Consider the following 12156-nt stretch of genomic DNA (forward strand, 5'->3'; position numbering starts at 1 on the left):
AGACGCCCCTCCCACATCTGACTTTGTGTATAAAAGACCCGTTGTAATTCCCAATAACACACATTGCTTCTGCACTAGACTGGAGTCCAGTCTCTTTCTTTCTCTTTCTTCTTCCCCCCAATCGCCGACGCCATCTCCACCTTTGGGGTACCCTGAACCTGGCTGGAGCTGGTCCCCGGCACTTCCCCACTGCCCACATTCCCCCACCGGCTGTGACACTTTCCTCAGTCTGCCTTGTCCCCACAACGAGCGCCTGTCTCCTCACATCTTCCCTCATTTCTTTAGTTACTGCTCAGCAGGACCGAACACTTCATTAGTAGCTGTTTATTGATCAATGGTTTGATATAAAGTTATTTCAGATCTTCAGGTTTTGCCCAGACAGAATCACAAGCATTACAAATTTTTTTCTTAAAAAAGGGTAGAGGGCAAGTTGGGAGGGGATCAACCTAGCAGTGGGGGCATCTGAGAATAAATTAACAAAAAAATTTAGTATTACCATTTATTGGTGACAAACACTAAGTTTTACTTACATTCCAGGGGGAGAAAAATTTCAGCGTAAACAAATGAATGGAAGCAGTACTTAACTTGCAAGGCTACCAGGCTTCTCATCTGGACCATAGGCAGAACCTTAGTGTACACACCTCTGTGTACGACAGCACAACATCAAAGCAACACAGCTGTATATAGAAACATAGGTCATTCTTTCCAGCCCTACATGGAGATGTAATTAACGGTATAAGCACTCAAGGAAAATCAATCTGCAGGTTTATATGGACGACACGGAGATCATATCCTGTAGTGCAGGGAAAGCTCCATCCTCAGGAGCCATATGTATAGACACAAATTTTTCATAATCTTTAAAACAAAGATCAAAGTTCATTTGTTTTAAGTCCTGTTTGTATTAACAAAAATAGAAATAAAATAGAAAAGGAACCAAATGACCATCTAAAGTTTAAACTGCCTAAAGTGTCCAATTTATACAACTATGGGAGACTTCATCAAGGTTTCTGAGAAGTCCAGGACTGTTTCAGCCGAACCAGAGGGCACACAATTTGCATCACTGAAATGGTCCTGGGTTAGTCCAATGAAATAAAAACATACAACCACATACACATGGATATGATCTTTGCCGGTTAGATTACTGATAAAGTCAGTCTCAGACAAGTTTCCAAACTGTGCTATATAACTAGATACAATTGAGAAACTCTCAAATGAAGATTTTATATAGTGTCATATCAATCAAAAGAAAAGAATGAAACTAAGAATACATATTACTGTTGGAGGAAGCAGTGGTTATGGCGTGGGACGACAGGAGATGTGGGGCCACAGCACGCTAGGAAAGTTCGGTTGCGCTGAGCAGGAAGCATCTGATTTTCTCTGGTGCTTTTAGCTCTGGGGCCGATGTAAGGCCTCTCTCTGGCGTGGCTGACCAGGGTTTGTCCCAAAGCGTTGGAGCGAGCCAGTTTCAGAAGGGGTCATGCTTTCTGTTTCTTCTCTCACACAGAAAAAAAAAAAAGAACAATATCAAGCACTGCGGAGTCCAGGGCACAATCTGCTGGTTTCCTGATGGAGCCAGCCAGCCAGGCAGGCCCTTCCTTCCCCAAGGGCAGTTGTTTCTGTGTGGGGACCGCTGGTTCACGAGCGGCTGTCACAACAAACCCCAGCATGGTCCGGCTCGGTCACAGTCACCTCCTCGTGTCTCTGTCGTCTTCACCACCACCGCCCACGTTCTTCACCCACTGTGTCTCGGCCCACTGGAGGTATCAGAAATTCCAAATTTTCAAAGCAGTTTCAGTATTTTCAGTATATATTTTGGGATTTTATAATGGTTCATGGCCAGAAAAGGTTCAGCACCTCCCACACCTTTAGGGAAGAAAAATGAAAACGACACCAATTTTGAAATGTAATATCACTAAACTTATGTCAAAAATAAAAAGCAATAAGCAAACATCCAAGTCCAAAATCTTAGACCCAGTTTATGATAATCGAATTAATGGTATCCCAGGGTACACCACTCACAGTGAAGAAAGCAAGGAACGTGTGTGTGTACGTTATCTCTGGGGAACAAAGGAAGAAAATGAAGAAAGAAATATATGCCTGTATTTGCACAGAGAAACATAGGAAAGACATAGGAGAAACAAATGTCATCTGTGGGGGGTAGAGGAGAGTGGGAGGGATGTGGACTGTGAGGGCAGGACCCACCGTGTACCTTGCAAGACAGAGTTCTGACCACAGAATGTATGAGCTATTCAAAATAAAATAAAAAGAGAGAAAGAAAGAAAAAAGACACTCTCTGTCCAGAGAACCTGGAAGTCTTTCAGGGGAAGGGGCTAGCAAGTAACTCAGACAAGTGTTCCTCACTGCATGCCCAGGCCAAGCACCCTCCATGTAAAACCGCGGCTTACACAGACATTGGTCCGTTTCCTGTTCTTGGCATCTCTGTACTTTGTTGGTCCAACTCAGACAGCAACTTTAAAATATTCAGAGCAGCCTGGTGGGGACAGAAAGAAAAGTAAAACTATGGCCACTGCATGGGACCACAGCATGAGACACAGAGTCAGGTGAGCGTTCCTACCACCCACAAACAGGTGGCAACTTTTTTTTTTTAGTTAGTTTCATTCTATCGCCCAGGCTGGAGGGCAGTGGCACACTCATGGCCACCCTAGCGCAGACCTGCTGGGCTTCAGTGAGCCTTTGCCCTTTGTCTTCCAAGCCACCAGAACTACAGGCACGCACTAGTTAACCACACCCAGCTAATTTTTGATTTATGCTAGAGACGAGGTCTCACCAAGTCGCCCAGGCTGGTCTCGAACCCGCAGGTTCACGCAATCCACTTGCCTCGGTCTCCCAAAGTGCTGGGATTACAGTCTGAGCCACTGAGCCTGGCCAAGTGGCAACTTCTTAAACTCCAGGTTTAAAGGTTTGGTTTTAGTTTAAAATACAAAAAAAAAAATTTTTTTTTTTTAAGTTGGATTCTCACTCTTGTCATCCAGGCTGGAGTGCAGTGGCACTCTCACTGCCACCCCAGCGTCAACTTGCTAGGCTCTGGTGATCCTTCCACCTCATCCTTCTAAGTAGCTGGAACTACAGGTGCGCGCTACCATGCCCGGCTAATTTTTTGATTTATTGTAGAGATGAGGTCTCGCTGCCCAGGCGGGTCACAAACACGCAGGCTCAGGCAATCCGCTCACCTCAGCCTCCCAAAGGTGTGGGATTACAGGCTGAGCCACCGAGCCTGGCTAATTTTTTATTTATTGTAGAGACGAGGTCTCGCCAAGTTGCCTGGACTTGAACCGTAGGCTCAGTAAAATACAAATTTTTTTTTTTTGAGTTGGAGTCTCATCTGTTGCCCAGATTGGACTGCAGTGGCCACTCCCGGCCACCACAGCCTCGACCCGCTGGGCTCCGGCGATCCTTCCGCCTCAGCCTTCCGAGTAGCTGCAACTACAGGCGCACGCTACCACGCCCGGCTAATTTTTGATTTATTGTAGAGATGAGGTCTCACCAAGTTGCCCAGGCGAGTCTCGAACCCGCAGGCTCAGGCAATCCACTTACCTCCGCCTCCCAAAGGCGTGGGATTACAGGCTGAGCCACCGAGCCCGACTAATACAAATTTTTTAAAGTAAATTATCCACAGTTACCTCATTGAATCACAACCTGTTATATTTCCTTCTAGTATTTTTAACCTTATAGTAGCCAGACTGTACAAATGTTATATCCTGCTCTCAAATAAAAACTATCATGTATTTTTATTACGTTATCTCCAGAGACATTCGTTTCATGGATACGTATGTTCCATCAAGTGATACCACAGTTGACTCAGATTAGTCAATCATCAATTCCTTTTCTTGGTTTTCTGCAACCGTTTCAACGTGAACAGAATACCAAGGTAAGGGCGCTCTCTGCAGGAAACGTGGGCCTGCAGTTTCCTGCTCTGAGTGAGCTCCAGGTCCCAGTGGCCCCTCTGGCCAGCATGGGAAAGGGGCGGAGGGGAGTGAAAGCTGACGAGCTCCAGGCAGCAGAGGGAGACAGACCATCAACTCGACAGAAGTCCTCGACCCATGAAGTCTGTGGCCAAGGCAGGCGAGGAGGCTCCGTAGAGCCACAGTCCAGCTCTGGGCCCCACCCAAGGGGGACATACCATGTCGTGGCAGGACTGAAGATCCTTGCCGATACCGTGGCTGATCAGAGGTGGCTGAGAGGAGCAATTGATGAGGGATACAAATTCATTCTTGTTGTTTTTGGGGAAGTCTTTGTATTCAACCTAAGGGAGAAAAGAGAGCTGAGGCCAGGGCAGGGAGCGGTGAGCACGAGTCAGCCCCCAGCACGGAGCACACACTTCTCTTCCCGGGCTCGGCCTGACTGGAGGAGCCAAGTCCTTTCCTATCAGGCAGGAGGTGTCAGCATGAGGAAGTGTCACTGTTCTCTGGGAAACCCAAGTTTACAACCACTACTAGTGGTCACAGGCCTTCAGGGTTGGCTGGGATTCTGAAGTGCCATTACCAGAGGATGAGGATTTCCTCTTGTAATACTCTCCACACCTCCCCCCGTCCCCAGGACTACCCCACCCACCCCTCCGCCCTCCCCCAGGCAAAGCCCTCGAAGTCAGAAACAAGGCTTGAAACCCTTCCTCTGAAAGAAGCCCAGAGGACAGCGGTCCTGAGGCACAGCCTTCACAGCTCGGGTATGACATTACCTGGAATCCCTGGACTCTGGTAAGATAGTCCAGCTGCTCAGAGGGTCTCGTGAGAGGTCCATGGGGTGCGTGGCCCGAAGAGACGCTGCTCCTTGCGATGGTCTCGGCTGTGGGCGAGGTGCCCCCATACAACAGCTCTCGGGCTATCATGGCAGTCACCGTGGCCTTGGCAGGGTTCGGGGCTGCCCGGGTGAAATCTTTGGCGTGATGTCCTTGACTGACTCCTACAGCCTGGGCGACCTCGGGCACCATTGGGAGAATTCCAGCAGGCAGTTGCTGATGACTTAGACAAGGCATCCTGAACTCATCCTCTCTACTGCCTGGGGAGAGACACATGCAGACCAGCTCGAATCCACACGCACTACCTGGAGGGCCGGCCCTCCCCTGGACTCCAGGGCACAGGGAAGGCTGCAGGCACGGGTGCCCTGCACTCACTGGCTGGACACCTGGCTTCCTCAGGACCCTTGCAGATCTTTGAAGCTCATGCCAATCAAGACAACAGTAAACTTATACTCACTAGTCCCGTTTTCATCCCCAGAGCCAGGTTCAAAAAAGGTTACTTTTCTTCCATCCCCAGGTTTCTTTATGGGTGTCTTTAAAAAGAAAAAAAAAGGACATGAGCATAAATCAAATCACTGAAACGTCAGCCCCTGCTATCCAAAACTACACAACCTCCAACCCACATCAATCGAGGCACCTGGCAGGAAAGCCCTTCCCCAAAGCTGCCCGCTAGAGCACGCAGGCCATCTTGGAGAGCCTGTCCCTCTCACCCCACCAGCCGTTCCACAAAGAGCATCTGGCAGAGAGGAAACGGCATTGGCCTGTGGAGATGAGCCGGTGCCCTGCACCCACAGGAAGACGGGAACGTTAACCTTCAGAGGAGCAGAGATGCTAGACCGCAGCTGCCCTCCGAGGTGGGGAAAGAAGTGTTTAGACTAAAGCTAAGCAAATCGAAAATATTTCCTGAAACTAATATCCAATTAAAAAACAAGGTCACACATCCAAAGATAACACCCTTGGGAGGGAAATGTGTTTCAGTGAGAATTTTGTCACATACAAGGTCTCCCTTCTGAGCAGTAACAAGGGAAGGATGCTTATGAGTGCTCTATAAGACTGTGGAATGAAACCCCAAAAGCCCGGTTCAGGATCTGTGCCAGTGGTGTTTGGGGTTCCAGTTATTAACTATGTGGCCATGGCTGACACTGTTTCTCTCTGTCAATGTGACTGGCAGATATGAGCAAGCCACTCTTGGTTCCAAGCTGATCTACAAGATCACTCAGTGATTGGGAGCAGAAGCTCACTTGAGGCTTTCACTGGCGTCCAGGACTGCTCTAGGCAGAGCTGAATTTTTCAATAGCAAATGATTTTCACCTGCTGTTCATCTCATATAAGAACAAATAAATCCCAAATCAACACTCTACTGTCAGGGTCTCAGTGTCCCAGAAACTCTAAGGCCGGCACTGCAGTGAATGGAGGCCTACGGGTTATGAGTCTCATGCAGGCAGATGACAGAATTTACACTTGTTAGCTTCAAGCCCTTACAGGCATCCTACCAATGGAGGGGAGCAGCCCTCCACAAGGCATCCCAGACCACAAAGACACTGAACCAGCAACGGCCTAAGCCAGAGCCATGTCTGGGACCAGGGGACTTGCAATTCCCTCCGAGCATGTTATAATCGTCCAAAGGGCTAAGATGCTGCCTGGCAGGGCCATTGTGCTGCCAGGAGTACGTAGCCTGATGCTCGCCCGAGGTGCTAGGGTTGCCCGGGGTGAGGTGAGAGGGCCATTTTGTGAGGAGAGAGCCCGAGCATCACCTTTTCCTCTGACTTGAGCGCTGGTTTGGCAGGCTGTGCCTGTGGGACTTTGAAGCCAAGGATCTCCAGCATGTTCTCAGCCGCGTTGCGCTTGGCTACCTTCTTATTGGTGCCCACTCCTTCTGCAGTGTGGTTTCCAACCTTCACCTGCACCAAGAAGTCAAAACACAGACCAGTGCTTAAGCCTTCAGAGGAGAGAACAGGCGGGAATTAGCAGTGTGGGCAAAAAAAACCATCAGTGGTCTTAATGGCTTAAGGGTGGCGCCCAGGGCTGGCCTGCCTCAGTCTGCCAAAGTTGATTATTAAATACTCAGGCGACTGGAAAGCCACCTGCTAAACACAGCCAGTTTTAAACATTAAATTACGTGTGCTTATAATTAATTAAATTATTTTATCAAGCAAAGGTAATGATGTGACTGCATTTTACAGAGATCTGCGTTCGGAGATTCTGTCCATGTCCTGAATTTGCACATAATGGGCTACATCTCCTCCCAACTCTGTGACCAGAAGTGGCACCTTGATGTTGAAATCGGCCCTGGTGGGAGTATTTACACCACAGAAATCTGCAAATGCAGATTAAGTTGTTGACTGACTGTCTAACTCTAAATTTACACTGATGGAGAAAAGGTTAATATCACAGATGAAGCTTAGAAGCATGTTAAGTCTGTAGCCATTACACTGAAACTAGTACAAAAACCTGAAACATTCTTCCAGTCTTCAGAAATTATTGTTCAGTTCTGCAGAGAAGTCACTCATATCGTCTCCAAAGAGTGAAATTACACATCCTCACTGTTGTACTTTTATCTTATTTGTGAATATAAATAAAAATATCAACCAATGTTCATGCTAGAGTTAAAATCCCAAGTCTACAATGTGGATCTGTCAGTGGCATGAGCAACATTTTGGCTGAACTGGATAGTAATAAAGCATAATATGTTGTCTGATTTCACAACACTATGGATGACTGTCATACCGAAGTACGTGTGAACTTCATAAGAAAGAATACGTTATTTGTAAATTACATACACATCCTTTCTACTGGCAAAAGTTGTAACCTCTGTATGCACGTGTGTGTCTGGTATACGTACATACACATGCCTCCCAGCACACGCTCTCCCTTGAGAGCTGGCTGATAAACATACCCCAGCACACCACTGCCGACCATCCCATTCCAAGCTGGCCTGATCACAGGAACCCAGCTACTGAAACCAGAAGCTCCAAGTTCCAAGACTGAAAAGTCCCAAAATCCTTCCCGGCTGTGAGACTGGTGTGTGACTGGACTCCAGCCTGGTCACCTACCGGCCATTTCCTCTCAGGCAAATTACTAATCCTCTCAGCAAACTGCAAGTTCCTTGTTGAATGGAAGGATTATTCTCCTACCTTCTGACTGCACAGGCACAACACCCCAGGTCAAGTGACAGTTCTACACAAGGACTGAGTGTTCTGTTTTTCAGAAAATACCTTTACGTGCAAATCACAAGGGAAGCTGCCCATGCGAAGTGGTCATTTAGTAAGCGAAGTCCAGGGAGAAACACTCCACACAGCTCTGAAGTGTCATACCTGGGGGTCAGGATGGCCAGAGGAAGGGCGTCCACAGCTTGAGCAGACCCACCTGCATCACGAACTCCCTGCGGCGTGGGAGGCCTCGCTCTGTGAGGAGCAGGTACTCTGGCTCCTTCTCCTTCTTCGCCTGCTGGATCTGGGCCAGTCTGCTGATCGGGTTGATGCCCTGGCCATACTCGGGGCTTGTCTGTGGCTGAGGGACAAAGAGTGCAAAAGCTCGGTGCCACTCAGGACATGACAGGAGATGAAACGTTTCATGTGATCCGATAGCTCAGAAGTAGCCAGACCTTCTTTTAACTTAGCCCTTCCAAAATGAAAAGCTGCTTTGTGATTTTCTACGATTGTTCTGAGGTGATTTTACGCTCTTGGCAAACCAGCATCAACATCTCACTATGACTCGGCAATCGTCACCGCCACACCCACTTTGTTAACAAATTCAACATATGACAGTAAATATGCAGAAAAAAATATGAAACACTGGCACTAAAATTCCCTAGAAGTCTGTACTGTGGTGGATTCCTAGCTTTCTTAAAAAAAAAACAAACCTGATGCAGACACCACATCAACAGAACCTAAGAATCCCACAGTTATTTTCTGGAGCTGCTGTCTGTCATGGAATCCTCATCCCCTCCACTGTCAGGGCGCTTCCAGGGTACATTAGGTGAAAAAGGAAACCGCAAAAGAGCATGAAGGGGAACTCCCAAAAAACTGAGTTATCTCTTGGAGGGTGGGCTTCTTATCGGCACGCTTCCCCTGCTAGGAAAGTGTTCTAGGAACCTACTGGCATCAGGAAAGTGTTCTAGGAACCTACTAGCTATCGTTGTGAAAGGCTGCGTTCAGCTCCAGTGAATTTTTGGTTTTTTGGGTTTTTCTGAGATTCTGTGACACGTTTGCCCATCTCACGGTGGATGATTTACAAGTGCACCTTCCCACACCGCACTGAGTGCTCAGCAGTCTTTTTTGACAAAAAGTGGCATGACGTTCACCCAATCTCATCCCAAGCGACTTCTTTTCGTTTCCCCAGATGAAAAAAGTCCTCAAAAGGAAACGTTTTGCCAGTGTGGAAGAGGTGAAACAAAAGACAGTAGAAGCACTAAAAGGCATCAAAATGGATGAGTTCCAAAACTGTTTTGAGCAATGGAAAAGCATCTCAATAGGTGCATTGCTGCCGGCACAGTGGTTCAAGCCTGTAATCCCAGCACTTTGGGAGGCCGAGGTGAGAGGACTGCCTGAGCCCGTGGGTTCGAGATCAGCCTGGGCAACATAGTGAGACCTCGTCTCTACAATAAATCAAAAAATGAGCCGGGCATGGTAGCTCGTGCCTACAGTTCTGGCTACTTGGAAAGCCAAGGCAGAAGAATTGCCAGAGCCCAAAAGGTCGATGCTGGGGTAGCCGCGAGCATGCTACTACACTCCAGCCTGGGCAACAGAATGAGACTCCTACTTAAAAAAAAAAAAAGACAGGTGTACTGCATCCAATGGAGAGTACTACGAAGGTGACTGAAGTATAAACATGTAAGAATACACAATTTTTAATGAATAATTCCAGTTTTGGGGGGACCCTCTTGTATATATAGGATGCTAACTTTATGTAAGAAGAATCTGGATCACGCTGTAGCATGAAACTGCATATGCTAAAAATCACAACAGAACAGATCCTAGCATTCCTAAATCCCCCAGTGGAATCCTGACCCTTTTCTGGGGGTGGGGAAAGAGTCAACATGTTCTGACATTTTGCTGTATGCTTCTTCTTAGTAGCTCAAAAATACGAAGAAGGCATACTGCAAAATGTCTCCGCACCCTGCCCCATGGCCTCCTCCATCTTCAGAACAGGCGTGGTCACTGAGCTGAGGCCCCACAATCACTGGCCCCGCAGAGGACATTTCGCCCCGCCCAGCTCCTGGCCCTCCTGTTACAGATGTTCTTCTACTGAACCATGTGCGTCCTGATTGCCACCTAACCTGAGGCTCTTGTGGCATCTGGAAAGCTCTGCCAGGCCTGGTGGGTGACATGTTTGCCCTGTCCCCTTTCACTCTGGGGACAGCCACCAGTCTTCTAAACCCCCAACCACCTGTAGTAATGAAATGCCTTCTTTGTTCCAAAAGGCTCTCACCTTGACTATGGGTTTTGTTTTCTTTTTGATTCTGGGCTTCACCCGCTCAACTGCAGGCAAGGGTGGCAGCTTCTTCAGCTCCTCAAGGACAGCTATTGCCGCGTTCTTCTTGGAAATCTTCTTGCTCTTCCCTTCACCTTCCCCGACAAACTCCCCAACGGAAACCTTGGTCACGAAGTTCTTCATGTGGGGTGGGCCACTCTCCCGGGCCACCTGTTTCAGAGGGAAAGACTAAGTGAAAGCGAACAGACACTTATTAAGAGCTGCAGGGCACACTGGCTGGCACGCATCACATGAGACATGGAGGGCACATCCAGGGCAAGGCCACTGAAAAGGGCACATACCTGTCGAAAGAAGGAAGTCAGGACCAGCGGGATGTTCAGCCCGGAACGGAGCCCTTCTACCCCCACCAGAACGGCTAGCACCCCAAGCTGAGTATGAGCCCTGCAACTGGCAACGCCCAGCAACAAAGGCAGCACAAGGAGTTCAAGGCTAATATTTGCTCTGAGCTCCAGCCAAGACTGAGCTTACTAAACACAGGCTACTTTGCAGTTATAAAAAGGAAGAAGAGGCCAGGCTCAGTGGCTCAGCCTATAATCCCAACACTTTGGGAGGCTGAGGAGAATGAACTGCCTGAGCCTGCAGGTTCGAGATCCACCCGGGCAACTTGGCAAGATTTCTACAATAAATAAAAAATTAACCGGGCGTGGTAGTGCGTGCCTGTAGTTGCGGCTACTTAAAAGGGTAAGGTGGAAGGATCGCCAGAGCCCAGCAGGTCGAGTCTGCAATGGCCAGGAGCGTGCCACTGCACTCCCGCCAGGGCAACAGGGTGAGACTCAACTCAAAAAAAAAAAAAAAAAAGAGGAAGAAGAAACATCATTAAGCACTGATTAAAAAGTGATTGCCAGCATACATTAAGTGAAAAAGACACGGCACAAGAATGTATATGGCATGATAAGAAAAAAAGGGTTTATATACATATCTAAACACACACACACACACACACGTACGTATTTCTATGCTTGCTTCTGCAAAAGAAAACACAGGAAGGACAAACCAGAAGCAGTGAAATTAGTTACCTATGGTAGGTGTAAGAGATTGCAGTAGAGAGACAGGGAATGAGACGTGAATGTATCTCTTTATATAGTTTTGACTTTTGGAAGCATTTAGTGTTTTATAAATTAAGGAAATATGGTCAGGTGCAGTGCATGCCTGTAATCCCAACCAGTTTGGAAGGCCAAGGTGGGAGGACCACTTGAGGCCAGGAATTTAAGCATAGTAAGACCTCATCTCTTAAAAAAAATAAAGATATAAAATCAAGTCAACAAAGATAAGGAAAAAAAATCTAAACAGAATATGAAACAGAAACCTAACTATCAAAGTGATTACATTTACGTGGACAGAAAATAAAAACCACCCAGGCATCATGGTAGATGCTTCTAATCCCAGCTACTCAGGAGGCCGAGATAAGAGAATGACTTAAGCCCAGTATTTCAAGGCTGCAGTGAACTATGATTGTACCACTGCACTCCAGCCTGGGCAACCAAGCAAAACCCTGTGTCTTAAAACAAAAAAACTGAATCCAACCTACATTAACCAAGACCCTCTTGTAAAGAAAAACCAAGTTAGAAGACTTACATACTACCAGATCCCAAGAATTCCTCTAAAATCACACCAACTATGGTATCATGGTTTTCTGTAAGGATAAACTAACGGATCAAAAGAACAGAGGTAGAAACAGATTGGCACATATGTGGTCACTTAATTTTTTGCAAACACACCAGAGCAAATGAAAATTCTTTTTTTTTTTTGAGTTAGAGTCTCATTCTGTCACCCAGACTGGAATGCAGTGGCCGCTCCCGGTCACCACAGCCTCGACCTGCTGGGCTCTGGCGATCTTCCCGCCTTAACCTTCCAAGTAGCTGGAACTACAGGCACGCACTACCATGCCTGGCTAATTTTTGATTTAT

General features: G+C 47.4%; 1 protein-coding gene across 6 annotated transcripts in view; it reads right to left on the reverse strand.

Annotated features, from left to right (window-relative positions):
• Nucleotides 1–309: 309 nt before the first annotated feature.
• Nucleotides 310–12156, reverse strand: part of STAU1 (staufen double-stranded RNA binding protein 1) — a 60719-nt gene continuing 48872 nt past the window's right edge. For 3 of the 6 annotated variants that reach the window (XM_021714394.1, XM_021714391.1, XM_021714392.1), the window contains 8 exons: nt 10187–10399; nt 8123–8266; nt 6511–6657; nt 5210–5289; nt 4697–5012; nt 4142–4264; nt 2406–2491; nt 310–1863 (listed from right to left, as the gene is read on the reverse strand). In XM_021714394.1, the coding sequence (XP_021570069.1) occupies nt 1848–1863; nt 2406–2491; nt 4142–4264; nt 4697–5012; nt 5210–5289; nt 6511–6657; nt 8123–8266; nt 10187–10399 (1125 nt within the window). In that variant the 3' untranslated portion in view covers nt 310–1847. Of the gene's footprint in view, nt 1864–2405; nt 2492–4141; nt 4265–4696; nt 5017–5209; nt 5290–6510; nt 6658–8122; nt 8267–10186; nt 10418–12156 lie in introns of all 6 variants that reach the window. The other 3 variants (XM_021714393.1, XM_021714389.1, XM_021714390.1) reach the window with 2 other exon arrangements.

The sequence above is a fragment of the Carlito syrichta genome, unplaced genomic scaffold (genome assembly GCF_000164805.1).
Source record: "Carlito syrichta isolate Samal-C Ts95f unplaced genomic scaffold, Tarsius_syrichta-2.0.1 Scaffold305642, whole genome shotgun sequence".
In the NCBI taxonomy this organism is placed as follows: Eukaryota; Metazoa; Chordata; class Mammalia; order Primates; family Tarsiidae; genus Carlito; species Carlito syrichta.